Raw genomic sequence first — 15,588 nt, 5'->3', positions numbered from 1 at the left:
GGTCTGGCATTTTGTGCCAAGAGTTGCTTTGATGCATCTTTTCGGGGGGGGGGGGGGGGGGGGGGGGAGACACCCCAGCCAGGAGTACGTCCACCCCCTGAACTAATTTAAAATATATAATATAAATATAAATATATTCTTTAGGCTAACTAATGTCCATTGTCTGCCTACATCCCGCCTCGGATATATAATTAAGTTATTGTCCGCCCCCTCTCCCGGATATTTTAAGTGCACCCCCCCCCTCCCTCTCCCGCACCCGGACGATGTATAACGATACGATGGATAGCGGGAATTAAAATCGGATGACAATGGCCACTATTGCAATTGTACATTTTTTAAAATTGTTTTAGGCCTAAGCATACATTTACATATATTTGCAAAAAAACATCAAACCTACCGAGTATTATTATTATTAAATCAGTTCAACTAAAATACGAAACAAAACTATAAATAGTTTTCCGCATGCGCAAAGATATAGGAAATAGACTAGGAAAAAAAAAATCAACAAAAGCTAACAAGATGGCTGTATCATTATCATAAACAAAAAGAAAACATCAATAGTGAATAATAATTTTGACATGCTTATATGAAATATTCACTATGGTTTTAGGCAGCACTACTTCTACACAATGTATATTACTGTTTATACAATTCGTTATAATAGTCCAGCAATCAGGTAATTAGGCCTATTACTATTAGTTTTTAATTAAAAAATCAAAACTTTACTCGACCAGTCAAACTCAAAAAGTCAAAAAGTCAAACTAGATCGGGTGTCATGCGGTTGTCAGTGGGTTGTGGGGTCTAGTTCTAGATCTAGAATCAAGACTAGATCTAGATTAGATCAAACAATCACAAAAATTGCCGGATGATTATAGTTTATAGATTTAGATACTGTTGTCTGATAATGGAATCTTCTTTAAAATAGGGGTGTTGGGTTGTTAGTAGTAAGTATTGTAATCTCGACTAATTTTAGGGTTAGGTGTATGCCATGGTAGGACCAGGGTTGGGGTTAGCATTGACATTAGCCAGCCATGTGTGTATTTAGTTAACTACCAGTAGCCTAGCACCCATTTTTTAAAGAAGACTCCATAATCGGACACTGGTGTAAACATTCTCCCGAATTGCCTGCCCACCCCCCCCCCCCCCTTCTCTAAAATGTATCACAAAGTTGTGAATTATGCAATAAGATTTGTCTTTCTCAATTCATAACATTTCACTACTACTAGATAACTAGGATACTACTATTTTTATTCAATTTTATTGAAATTATTTGGGGGAGTGGGGGCGTTACACACTCGTACAACCTGTATTAAAATAATACCTTAGTAGTAGGCTTGTCGGTATCGGCCGAGATCGCGGTAAAAACATGACCCGAAATCGCCCATTACTTTCTGATACCGGGCGCACGAGATTTGGTTTTGCATACTAATAAGTTTTTAATTTATGGTAATTAATTAAGTTTAAAAGGTCATTTCCTAATGTTAAATGAAAAGTAGAATGGTTTTCCCATTGTTTTGATGGCTTAGCGATCTGATTGCACGCTGTCTCTGCCTTGGTCTTCCCCCTGTATGAAGGCTAGTTTCAAATACGTTGGAATCACGATTTTTTAAAAGGTTATTCTAGATGAGTGAAGATTACTGAGCAGACATATCTTATATATGTGGAAATGATATTTGTTTTTGGATATTTTGACTGACATTAGATATACTCGTTTAGAGGTGGTCACTGTATGTACTAAGTATGTAGGTCGCGTTGCCACCATTGTTATATTTTTTCATCCCGATCTTCCGGCCTTTAAGTTTGATCAACTAACAACAGCATTCTTATGGAATGTGCAAACAAATCTCCTAATTTTTTATTTCAGAATATATTTACATACCCATCTTTAATTTTTTCAGCTCTAGTTCTAGTTTTGCAGAATGTTTTTCCTAAAATCCAATTTTGTCAGACTAGACTGACAAGAGTCAGACCTAGATCTAGGTTACCTGTCTGTTGCTATACACTAGCATTGTGCTAACTGTAATTTTAAGTATTCAAGTTCTACTTACCCTTAGATATAGTTATATGCTGAAAATCAGAATCCATACACTATTCACACATAAAAACATTGATCTGATAACTTCATTTAAATTTTTACAAAATGGCTTATATGGGCTCTACTTCACCTGCCCAAAATAACAAGGCAGTTATATACACATTACAGTGTTCAAGTCATTTAGATTTCTAACTATGTAGTTCTTACATTCACTGTATTTATATAAAATATTGCTTTAGAAACATTTTCATATTTGCGCAGCAGTTTTATAACAAAATGGCTTAAAGATGGACTCTACTTCACCTGCCCAAAATAATGAGGCAATTATAATATTATATGCACATAACAGTGTTCAAGTCAATTACTTTAGATTTCAAACTTTGTAGTTCTTTCATTTGCTGTATTTATATAAAATATGGCTTTCATATTTGCGCAGCACACAGTTTTTTGGGGTTATGGGAGGAAGCCAACACAAAAATATAAGTTCTGTATTATTTTTATTCATTTCAACAACATTTACAAGTTCTATATATCATTCTAGCTAAACTCTGCAAATATGAACAAAATACAACAGCAATTAAAATAACTATGCTCAATTTATTCGGGTATACCATGACTTGTCACAATTGGCCAATGCAAAAGTAAGGGGATTCCACCCCTCACAAAAAAATTCGCAAAAAAAAAACTATTTGAGCTAGACAGAAAATCTTTTTTGTTTTGTTTTCATTTTGTTGAGCTCTACAAGAATATGTAATTTTTATTTTTATATGATGATTAGTGCTTTTTTACCAAAATCCCTATTAGTAGTAGTGTTAGTTCTTGTGTTGCTATTTCTTAAATTTATAAATACCCTACTATAACCTATAGGCCATCAGCCTATTTAACTCTATATACAAAATCATTAAATATTTTATTATTTATCATAAGACATCGTGTTTGAGTGGAGAACGTCATGCCACCATAATCTTGATCAGTTACGGGTTCGGAACCTATCTAAATTCTGAGTACTCTATAGTTGTTCCTGGTAGATCTAATTTTTAGATCTAGATCTACCAGGAACAACTGTGTAGAGTACTCCTAATTTAAAACAGTCAATTTTTTGCGAGAATTGAAGTGTATTTAACTAAGTTTATTGTTCTATCTTGATACTGATAGTTGCGTTGTTTGCATTGTTTTTTTTTTTTTAAATTGTTTTTTTATAGATTCTATATCTTTTCTAGATTTAGATTTTTAAACACGGCAATTATAAACATCGTTGCTCCATTTATTGCCCGCTCACGTTTTCTCGTCAGCACAAAAAAATACCGGCAGGGTCTAGCTAGGGTCACTGCGAGTTCACATTGGTTTAGATGTGAATAGTGTAGGCGTATAGCATAGATCATAGCTAGAACATTGCTATACAATTTTTTTTTCTTTTTGTATTTGGACTGATATGCCTGTAAAATCAAATTATGTTTTACAGAAAAAAAAATAAAGCACATTTTTACATGCACGCCCAATATTCGCTTGGTTGGAGCAGTTCATGCCATAGGCCATATATTATAGACCTAATCACTCCCGCTCAATTCCCGCTCACCATAACATTTGTCAGGAATGATATTGGGTATTTAAAACAAGATCTCAATATATCATTTAAAATTACAAGAAAAAAACTCAGCAACAGAAAAAATATATTCTGCATCTTAAAAGAATTCTTGTTTAACTAGATCTAAATCTTAATAATTGTATTGGCTGGTCTGAATAGCAGATGAGGCTGTAAGGCCTTGGGGCCCCAATAGGCTATTGGGACCCGGGTCTGAAATAGATGCAGCCATTTTTATTACTAGATCGATAAGTTTCTAAGTGAAATAAAAAATTTTCCTGGAGCTTATTTAAGTATGCATATTTTCAAAGATATTGTGATGCCTCCTTGTGCACTAGAAGAAAATAGTGCAGCTTCCTGCATTTTTAGCTTAAATTACAATCCATTGTAATCCAACATGTTAACTCTTATCAAATATAAATTTTTATTTCTATATTGTGCATGAATTAAATATAGTTGGACTTTAAACTGTTAAACAAGTTGCAAAAAATTATGAACATTTTGAAAATCTCTTCACAGATAGTGCTAGACTAGATGAGTACATTCATGATTTCCAGACATTAACATTTGATAGTCAAGACCTCCACAAGAAACACGAGAGGGTTCGTAGGTCCACAGATCAGACTTTACATCTCCATTTCCGTGCCTACAACAGGTCTGTTTTGTTTTAATGCTGGATACTTATGTTCAGTCAATTAACAAAAACCAGTACTTGATGATCTTTTTGTTTTTTACAGAGACTTTTCACTTCAGCTTAAGAAAGATAATGATATATTCAGTCCTGATCATACCATGCTAGAGCCTGATGGCAGGCGGGTACATGTAGATACATCATTTATATATACTGGATATGTGGAGGGTAAGTCATAAACACATTGCTTGTATACAGTGGATAAGTCTTTAGCACATTGTTTATATACAGTGCATATACTGTTGAGGGTAAGTCATTAACATATTGCTTGTATACAGTGGATAAGTAGCACATTGTTTACATACAATGGATGTGTTGAAGGTAAGTAATTAATACATATCCACTATATACAGTGGATATTTTGAGGGTAAGTAATAAACACATTGTTAACATACATTGGATATATCAAGGGTTAGTCATAAACACATTACTTGTATACAGTGGAAATGTTTAGTGTAAGTCATTAATGTATTCATCAATTTTATGTTCTAATAAACATGACTAGCACGAGCTTATACAGCATAGTCTTTTTGCATTAAGATTTTATTTTAGTTTATGCTGAGCTGTTCTGAAGCTATTTTAATCTTTTCTATAATATTTAACTTATTTCTTTCCCAAGGTGTTCCCAGAAGTGATGTTCATATGTCCATCATTAATGGCACAGCTCGTGGACATATACATATACCAGGGGAAACAACTTATCATATAGAATCAGCTGAGCAGTATTTTAACAATCCAAATTTCCATGCAGTTATATATCCAGAGACTCACATGGATAAGGATCCATTCAGGTCAGTACATCTTGTGTGGATGATAGTGTCAACAAGTGTTTGTTACTAGCTCTATACCTTGTGTTTAGCTTGACAGAATGTACCACTTGTAGTAGTGATAACATTTACTTGTACAGGCATAGAAGAGCAGCAGATGATGTAGGGTCGTGTGGGATGGACAGAGTAAAGGAATGGATGGACAAAGTATCAAAATCAGCCGTAGAGGATATAACTAACAGACATAAAAGAGTAAGATTTTTTAAATATATAAACATTTAGTTTCTTTCTTTTGGCAGTTAAAAGCATGGCTAGTTCAGTCATCTATTTTATAATGCTATTCTGATATTTAATAAGCATGCCTATGTATTGCAAGATCTAATATGGCTAATCTAGTCTTCTGTTATATAATTCTACAGTGATATTTAATAATCATACATGTCTATTTCTAGATTGATCTGATGCTCTTGGTATCAATAATTTTTTTCTATGGTTGATAACCAATTTGTGGTGCTTAAATAAACATCTTTTTGGCTGTTGTTTTCAGTCCAGCACAGCTGAGCACTATGAGAGTGAGTCACCAGGCAACAAGTACTCCTCTCAGGCCAACGGCTACTCACACCCAGAGAGGAAGAAGAAGGCGGCACAGAAGGACATACAGAACCCTAACAGCACCTGCTTTCTCTACCTGCGCTCTGACCCCATGATGTGGAACTTTGTTAAACATGAGAAATTTAAACAAACAGTGGTAAGATCATCATGACTTCTGTTTTCACACAATACAGACATTAGTTATTTTAAAATCAAAACCATGTTTAGTGTGATGCTTTTATTCTAAGCCTAAGATCTGTTGAGATGTGTATAAATACTATTAATAGCTGCCTATTTAATTATATGCCTAATCATGCAAATTTAATAACTATACATATAGATTTCAATACTTTGGTAATGAACTAGAAACATTGTGTACTTTCTGAACTATTAATCATCTCATCTGTCAAATATAATAATCTTTCAGTTTCTGTTGTGTGAAAATATTTTTATGTTAATGTAAATTTGAAAATATAATTTTATTACTATTGAAATATAGAGTGATGAAAGAGCCAAGGAAGAAATCCTCGCCTTCTTTGCTAATCATGTGCATGCATTGAAAAACATTTTCCATCGAACAATCTTCACCACCTACAACAATGACTTAAAATATCAGGGGATCAACTTCGTTGTGCAGCGTACCAGTGTAAGTTTTATTCTATCAAGTTTGAAGGACTTTGTTTTGTTCTTTTTCAAAACAGTTTTTACACTTGGAAGATATTTCCGTTTTTTATATGTAAAAGGTTAAACTGGTTATAAATAAAATTTTAAAAGTAGATTTCTTGCCTATCAAAGTTTATGTCATTGTTTGAAAAAAAAATGGAACTTGCAATTATTGCTGCAAGAAAATGGTGAATTTGAGAAAAATTCAATTCTTCAATAGTTATTAAATACACTTATTATTTAGTAGATTTTACTTTGTTTTTAAAAAAGCCCACTGTGAATGAATGTTTATTTGTTGACAGATTATGACCCCACAGAACCAAAACTGTGGCTCACCAGGAGCAAGCAGCTACTGTAACCCAAACATTGATGTCAGCAACTTTCTCAACCTCAACTCTATGGACCAACATGACGAGTTCTGTCTGGCTTACATCTTCACACACCGCGACTTCACTAGAGGCACACTGGGGCTGGCCTGGGTTGGTGCTAGGGAAGGTACAGTCCTCTATGTCCTAAGTCCTCTCTCTGTCCTAAGTCCTCTCTGTTCTTAGTCCTCACTTTATTTTAAGTCCTCTCTATTAGTAGTTTTAAGTGCTGCGCTGTTGATGGGAATTTAAAGCAGTCATCTTTGACATTCCAGATAATCCCTCAGAGCTCTTTAAGGCTTGACTAAATTCTTTTCCTTTAAGATATATATATATATATATATATATATATATATATATATATATATATATATATATATATATATATATATATATATATATATATATATATATATAATTTTCTGTTATCACAGTGGCATCAGGGGGCATCTGTGAGAGGCACAAGAGCTACCTGGAGAGGGATGAGACAGTGCCCAAGAGTTTAAACACTGGCATCGTGACCACGGTCAACTACGGCAAGGCTGTCCCACCCCGTGTCTCACAGCTGACCTTCACACATGAAGTTGGTCATAACTTTGGATCACCAGTAGGTCATCTGGTCAGACCAGTTAGTTTTTGTGAGATAGTCACTAGCACATGAAGTTGGTCATAAATTTAGGTAATTTTTGTGTTACCAGCTAATAATCTTCTGTTATCATTGTAATATGGTACGGAATGGTCTGCTAACCTGTAAGTCTTGAGTTCAAATCCGGGTTCAAATCAGTAGACCGTCTATGAGTCCACCCAACACTGATGGGTACCTAACTCACGTTAGGGAAAGTAAAGGCGGCTGGGCATAGTGCTGACCACACTATCTCTTCATATGCCGAGGTCACAGAAACAATTGAACTCTACTTCACTTGCCCCATAGACCGTCAGGTTTGAAAGGGAAACTTTATTATTGTAATATCCCAGTACAAGAACTCTATGATGTATCTCTTATTGAATAGTCTTCTATTATCATTGAACTATCCGTGTACAAGAAGTCTATGATGTATCTCTAATTGAATAATCTTCTATTATCATTGAACTATCCGTGTACAAAAAGCCTATGATGTATCTCTTATTGAATGTTCCAGCATGACCAGGGGGATGAGTGCGCACCATTTGGCACAGAGCAGACCAACGCAGCAGATGGCAACTACATCATGTTTGCCAGCGCAACCATGGGAGACCGTCCCAACAATGACGACTTCAGTATCTGCTCTAGGGACAACATCACCAGACTCTTACATGTTATCTTTAATGAGCTCAGTGGGAAAAGGAATTGTTTCAAGCGTAAGTCAGACATGTTTGTGTGGAACAATAGCTTTAGTATCTGCTCTAGGGACAACATCACCAGACTCTTACATGTTATCTTTAATGAGCTCACAGTGGGAAAAGGAATTGTTTCAAGCGTAAGTCAGACATGTCTGTGTGGAACAATAGCTTCAGTATCTGCTCTAGGGACAACATCACCAGACTCTTACATGTTATCTTTAATGAGCTCAGTGGGAAAAGGAATTGTTTCAAGCGTAAGTCAGACATGTCTGTGTGGAACAATAGCTTCAGTATCTGCTCTAGGGACAACATCACCAGACTCTTACATGTTATCTTTAATGAGCTCAGTGGGAAAAGGAATTGTTTCAAGCGTAAGTCAGACATGTCTGTGTGGAACAATAGCTGTGGTTCCTGCTTCTACTTTTTCATTACTTCCTTGTACACAATACTGGCTACACCCAGTATCATACACATCCACCCCAACATCAAGAGTTATCTATGGCAACCAAACCAGCCTATTGTTGGATCACAGTACAGAAAAAAATCTAGATTCTATATAAACTCACTATTGTTCACAAAATTTATTAAAGATTTAAATTAAATGAATGATATATTTTTATGTAGAAACACAATTTTAAATTTACAAGTTGAGGACAAATACTTTATTTTCACAACATGGCTTCCATAGAAAATTAGACCATGTTTCCAATTGAAAAGCTGGAGCTTTAATGATAGGTCTGCTCCTTTTATTAGGTTCCAACACTATTATGTTTACTTTTTGGTTTACAGAGAGTAGTAAAGTAAAGTTTCCCTTTCAAACCTGACGATTTATGGGGCAAGTGAAGTAGAGTTCACTTGTTTCTGTGACCTCTGCATTTGAAGAGATCATGTGGTCAGCACTATGCCCAGCCACCTTTACTTTCCCTAACGTGAGTTAGGTACCCATCAGAGTTGGGTGGACTCACGGACGGTCTACTGACTTGAACCCGGATTCAAACTCGAGACTTACGGGTTAGAAGTCCAGCTCTCTACCGCTAGACCACTCCGTCCCTTATTTAAAATTGTATATAGGTACAACAGAGAATAGCCTATATACAGTTTTAAACAAAATGTAAGTGACTAGCTAGCTGAGATGCCAGTGCGTTAGCCACATATTAAAGTGATCTTGTGGGCAATCCCAATGTGTGCAAATGGTTCAAATTCATTATTATTATTTCGTCATTAGCTTTAATACTTTAATCATTTATTATTCATATGAGGTTTGAGCTCAGAAAATACTATAGAAAGAAGTTGATGTTTTTAAAAGACAAAAACATGTAAGTTAAGGTGTGACTTCTTTTTAGATGTGTATAGTACAGTTGCCTTTGAAACCTGGTGAGACACAGAGCAGGTGAAGTAGAGTTAACCTGTTTCTGTGACCTCCTTATATGAAGGGATAGTGTGGTCGGCACCATGCTCAGCCAAATTCATGTTGGCTGAGATGTGATCTCTTCTTAGATGTGATGTCATATATATATTTATTCAAAGGATAATGGGTGTTCTAGCTTATGTTAAAAACTGGTTTTCACCATGCTATGTTAAAACAATTTTCTATGGTAATGGCATCAATGTTGTCATTCAGGTTACTGTTGATTTTATTTTCCAGCTTCTAAGACAGCATTCTGTGGTAATGGCATCAAAGTTGTCATTCAGGTTACTGTTGGTTTTATTTTCCAGCTTCTAAGACAGCATTCTGTGGTAATGGCATCAAGGAAGAGGGAGAGCAGTGTGACTGTGGCTACGCTCAGGACTGTGAGGACATGTGTTGCTATGGACGTGAGGCAGGTGATGGCGTCCAGTGCACACTTAAAAGTGGGGCCAAATGCAGGTAAAAAAAGGACATTTTAATTTTCTTTTCTTCACATTCTTTTCTCACTCAATACATCTAAACAATCTCACAAGTTTGTACACACATTTTATGTAAATAATACACCAGTTTGTACACATTTTTGTAAATAATACACCAGTTTGTAGACAATTCTTTTTCTTGTCAGTCCTACAGCAGGCCCATGTTGTACATCAACTTGCCAGTTTGTGTCAGCAAGCAGCAGAGTCCAGTGTAAGCCAGCTGACGAATGCAAGCAAGTTTCTTACTGCAAATATCCTTTGTTTCATCACTCGGTTTAGAGCTGTTGTTTTTTTCCTTTAAAGTTAAACGTTAGTTTAAAAATTAGCTTAATTTCTAAAACATCTTAAAGATTTCACCTGTGTGTTTAGATCACTGATTTTTTTTCCTTAAAAAATTAGTTCAGTTACTAAAACATTTTAAAGATTGTACTTGTGTGCTTAGAAAACTAATAGTTCTATTAACTAGCTCTCACTGTTAATTATAACAAGTTAATTGTTCTGGCCAATGTTTGCCTTGACCACTGTGTACCTCCACCCATGCTGAATGCCCTGAAGCCAAGATAGAGGCCAATGGAACCTCCTGCAATGATGATGCTCAGATGTGCTCTAATGGGGTAACTTCTTGTCTATTGCTCCTTCTTCCCCTCCTTCATAGCACCAGGAAAATAGAAATAGTGTGAACAATATTTTATTCAAGAGAAAAGAAAGTGAAAGTATAATGAAACTGATTATACTGATGTTATATGTGTTTAAGTGTAAGGTGTGTTGAAGGCTTTATAGTTTGCTTGTTTTAAGCTGTACTGTTTTGTCTGACCAAGATTTGATTGTTTTTAGATGTACTGTTTTATCTGACCAAGAATTTGCTTGTTTTAAGCTGTACTTTTTTATTTGACCCAGAAATTTGCTTGTTTAAAACTGTACTGTTTTATCTGACCAGGAATGCGTAGACTCTGTGTGTAAAAGAATCAACTGGAAAGTCTGCTATCTGACAGCTGAGAATGGAGATGAAGGTCCATCCAGAGAAGCTCTGTGCTATGTGTCTTGCAGTAAGCTACATTTATTGACTTGCAAAACATACTGTAGAGTTTACATTTATCTAGGTTCTACACTTACATATATATCATCAATTTATAGCAGTATATCATAAATATTTTACATATTTTATTGACTTAAATAATTAATTTCTTTTCTGATGACCAAATGAATTAATTAATTTCTAAATACCTTCAATTTAAATTATTTCTTAAAAATACCTGCTAACTGAAAGAAAAAAAAATTCTGTATATTTAAATGAAATGGTTTAGACTTTGCTTTGTGTCACATTGCAGCCAACCCAGTGACCCACAAGTGTGTCAGCTCTGTATATTTAAATGAAATGGTTTAGACTTTGCTTTGTGTCACATTGCAGCCAACCCAGTCACCAACAAGTGTGTCAGCTCTGTATATTTAAATGAAATAGTTTTAGACGTTGCTTTGTGTCACATTGCAGCCAACCCAGTGACCCACAAGTGTGTCAGCTCTGTATATTTAAATGAAATGGTTTAGACTTTGCTTTGTGTTGCAGCCAACCCAGTCACCAACAAGTGTGTCAGCTCGTTTGACCAGGTGGCCATCAACAAACCAGAGAACGAGGATTTACGTCAGCTGCTGTTGGACGTCACCAGCAAGAAGTTGGGGAAACCTGCGGATGAACCCAGGGGAATTCAGCTGCCTGCTGGTACAGTCTTGTTTTTAGTTCAGCTGCCTGCTGGTACAGTCTTGTTTTTAGTTCAGCTGCCTGCTGGTACAGTAGTTTATTTAGTTCAGCTGCCTGCTGGTACAGTCTTGTTTTTAGTTCAGCTGCCTGCTGGTACAGTCTTGTTTTTAGTTCAGCTGCATGCTGGTACAGTCTTGTTTTTAGTTCAGCTGCCTGCGGGTACAGTCTTGTTTTTAGTTCAGCTGCCTGCGGGTACAGTCTTGTTTTTAATTCAGCTGCCTGCGGGTACAGTCTTGTTTTTAGTTCAGCTGCCTGCTGGTAGTCTTGTTTTTAGTTCAGCTGCCTGCTTGTACAGTCTTGTTTTTAGTTCAGCTGCCTGCGGGTACAGTCTTGTTTTAGTTCAGCTGCCTGATGGTACAGTCTTGTTTTAGTTCAGCTGCCTGCGGGTACAGTCTTGTTTTTAGTTCAGCTGCCTGCTTGTACAGTCTTGTTTTTAGTTCAGCTGCCTGCTGGTACAATCTTGTCTAGTTTCGGTCGTATTCACTGAACAAGGAAATTTTTTATTAATTTTTAATGATAATCCATTGTATTTTAAATTAAATTTTAAATGCCAATAACCCTTTTAATTAGTTTAACGAGACCCCATGTCAACCAGCCAGCCACAAGACCTGCTTGACCTGCTGTAACCATGCACCATCTCTCTGTGACAGGTTCTCCGTGTGACAACTACCGAGGCTACTGTGACGTCTTCCACAAATGTCGGGGTGTGGACGCTGATGGTCCACTGGCTAGGCTAAAGAACCTCATCTTTAATCCTGAAACTTTAGAGAACATTCAGCAGTGGATTGTGGTTGGTCAACTTTTCCTCACTTTTTGCCAGTGTTAATTTTAAACATGACTATCTTTTTAAATGTTCAGAGGTGGTTGCTGTACAGCCAACTATTTGTTTGCAATAAATATTTAAGGGGATATGCGTAGTAAAAAATCACCAAAATTGTGATTTTTCATCACATTGAGTTTTTTGCACTTTTGGATACTTTGTCTATTTTTGTATTAAGTTAAGAAAATAATAACTTAAATGAGAAATTTTTTTAATATGTTTAAAATATAATTTTAATAACACCATTAATTTAAAAACAATAATTTTTTTCCAATCTTACCAAAAGTTCAATATCCGTCAGCGCATTGTATTTTGCATCTTTGGAAAGCTGGATTTCTCATTGATTTGAAAATCATATTTTTCCTTCATCTTGGAAACACCCATTTCCTTCATCTTGGAAACACCCAAATCTTTCAACGCGTATATGTTGAGGTACTGAGGTGTAAAAAGATAAAAACTAAAAATTTCATGTGATTTTTGTGCAAGTTTAATATACTTTCTCTATACTCTGTATACGAGAAAGTAAAAACGAGCACAACCCCTTTCAGATAATAACTTGCCACTACTACTACTCTGTCCATAGCAGGATCCTTAGCCTAATCCTGACTCCAGTTATACCAGAAGAATTAAATAATACTGCTGACCAGAGAGTATTTTTATCAGTACCACATTTTTTTAAAGCGTGAGATTTACATAAATAAACCGGGAGTGATCTCCCCTAAACTTTCTCGAATATTCTAATATAACACTACGTGGGATGTCAACTCGGAATATAGACATGATTTTTGTTTACTTAAACTTTTAAAAATAGAATAAATTGTAGTAGAAAAAAAAATTGAGCACCAAGCGAGTACCAAAACAAAATGTGCATAATAGTGCGCAATATTATTAGTACTTTATAAATTTACATGCGTTTTTTTTGAGAAATCGGAAATAGCGTAAATTAGTACTTCCGGTCAACGAAAATTACTCAAAATTTGACAGATGGTAGAGAATTAGATCTTTTACTTACATGTGAAATTTCATTTATCTATCTGAAATAGTACTCAAGTTATAGGCTTTTGAAAAATTCAAAGTAGAAAAAGTACCACTTCCGGTTATCGGAAATCACTCAAATGTTGATACGGATCTACGATTTTGATAAAATACTTATATATGAAATTTCATCAACCTAGCTGTAACGGTACTCAAGTTATCGTGTTTACACACACACAGACAGACAGACAGACATACGGACAAGATTGCAAAATTATGTTTTTCCGTATCAGTGAGATGTAAAACGTTGAGATTTGTAAAAATCTCGATTTTTTTTTGCACGATTACAATACTTTCTCTATACTTCGTATATACGAGAAAGTAAAAATATATGGTAGTTTGGTGTTTGTGTTAGAGGTAGCTGTTGCTAAAATTGTCATTACATGTGAAATTATCTGGAAAACTAAACTAACACCATAGGCTTTTAATGAGATGAAGAAATACGCATCAGCTCCATTGTTTTGTCCTGCTGTGTGAGATTTGTATTTGATGTTGTCCACAGAAACACTGGTGGGCTGTGTTGTTGATGGGGATAGCTCTAGTCATTGTGATGGGAGTTTTCATCAAAATCTGTGCCGTTCACACGCCCAGCTCCAACCCTCGCAAGCCTAAACACAGACAGCTGACACTGCCTCGCACGCTCCAGCGCAGGCGTCAACAACAGCGCCAGCCACAGCAGCCTGGCCAGTCCTCGTCTGGGCAGAATCAGGGCAGAAGTGGGGGCAGCGGGCACTCTCGCCGGCCCATGGCCAGGAGTGTGGAAGAGAGGAAACCAGCGACCAGTGAACAGTTACCTCCCATAAACCAGGTACATTAAAGCATTTTATAAACCACAGTGCTGACCACACTATCCCTTCATTTCTCAAGGTTACAGTAACTGGGGGACTCTGCTTCATCTTCCTCATGGGCCAGTAGGTTTAAAAGTGTAACTTAACTTTTATGGGATGGTGTTGTTGGAGGTAGAGCACTCAACTGTTAACCCAAAAATCTTGAGTTCAGATTATAGTACGGACTTGAGTCTGCAGAATATCCCTGATCCCACCCAGTTCTGATGATATGGGTTACGTTATGTTGATTACATTTGTATGTAGAGTTTATGGTGGTATGTACTGGTAGATGATGATTGAGATGTGACTATTGTTGCAGTCTTCTACTCCACATTTTATGTTTTAGTCCACTAATCACAGATTTTGTTTGTGTTCCAGGAGCCCCCACCCCCCTACTCCAGCGCTGTGCCATTAACTATAGAACTTGCCCCCACCTCGTCCTCCTCCACCCCGCTGCTGATAGAACCTGTCCGTGCTCCTGACCTCACGGCCATCCCTTCAGGTGGACCTAAGAGGGGCCACGGGGGAGCCAGGAAAAACAAAGGGGACACAGAGAAGGCAGCCCGCGGGAAGAAGAAAGCTAAAAATGACATGGAGCTTAAGAGATTGTAGCCCAGCGCAGACAATTGATCTGGCCACAAGCCATGGACTGACCAGCTCAAGCCATGGACTGACCAGCTCAAGCCATGGACTGACCAGCTCAAGCCATGGACTGACCAGCTCAAGCCATGGACTGACCACATCAAGCCATGGACTGACCAGCTCAAGCCATGGACTGACCACATCAAGCCATGGACTGACCAGCTCAAGCCATGGACTGACCAGCTCAAGCCATGGACTGACCAGCTCAAGCCATGGACTGACCAGCTGAGTTACCCAAGCATTTAGCATTGTCTCAACCTACCACGTGGCAATATCTGATTTCTCTTTCTGTTTTTTAGACAGAAAATGGTTGCATGGATGCATTTAGTTTTAGATTCAATCTTCTGTCAGTTACAATCATTATGTTCTACAATCATTATGTTCTACAATCATTATGTTCTACAATCGTGAATGTATAGTCTATCAGAATCTCCAGCGAGAAAGATAAAGCTGCTGATGACAAGCTTAAAGTTACATGTAGTGATGGATGAATAGTGGTCCAATGCTTTTTTTTACACTGTCATTTCCCTAGCTTTCTATGACTTGTCATTATTGACAGATGACTTGTCATGAGACACATGACGTTTCACCACGGACATCATGGCAT

At 36.7% G+C, this 15,588-nt stretch overlaps 2 protein-coding genes across 2 annotated transcripts in view; both read left to right on the top strand.

Moving 5' to 3' along the window:
* LOC131954116 (uncharacterized) overlaps window positions 1-15,588 on the top strand; it is a 245,497-nt gene that overhangs the window by 165,454 nt on the left and 64,455 nt on the right. The window lies entirely within an intron of this gene.
* LOC131954108 (disintegrin and metalloproteinase domain-containing protein 10) lies at window positions 511-15,097 on the top strand. Its single transcript, XM_059317630.1, has 19 exons — window positions 511-676; window positions 4,137-4,272; window positions 4,355-4,476; window positions 4,928-5,099; window positions 5,216-5,327; window positions 5,623-5,823; window positions 6,166-6,312; window positions 6,632-6,824; window positions 7,129-7,301; window positions 7,834-8,151; window positions 8,241-8,385; window positions 9,731-9,881; window positions 10,048-10,174; window positions 10,426-10,515; window positions 10,839-10,947; window positions 11,466-11,618; window positions 12,308-12,447; window positions 14,015-14,320; window positions 14,718-15,097. Exons 1-19 carry the CDS (start codon window positions 601-603, stop codon window positions 14,949-14,951), a joined length of 3,105 nt encoding a protein of 1,034 aa, XP_059173613.1. The 5' UTR covers window positions 511-600; the 3' UTR covers window positions 14,952-15,097.

This window comes from Physella acuta, unplaced genomic scaffold (assembly GCF_028476545.2).
Source record: "Physella acuta isolate Inbredline_101_S28 unplaced genomic scaffold, ASM2847654v3 ptg000973l, whole genome shotgun sequence".
Taxonomy (NCBI): Eukaryota; Metazoa; Mollusca; class Gastropoda; family Physidae; genus Physella; species Physella acuta.
This window is presented reverse-complemented; position numbering and strand designations above follow the sequence as displayed.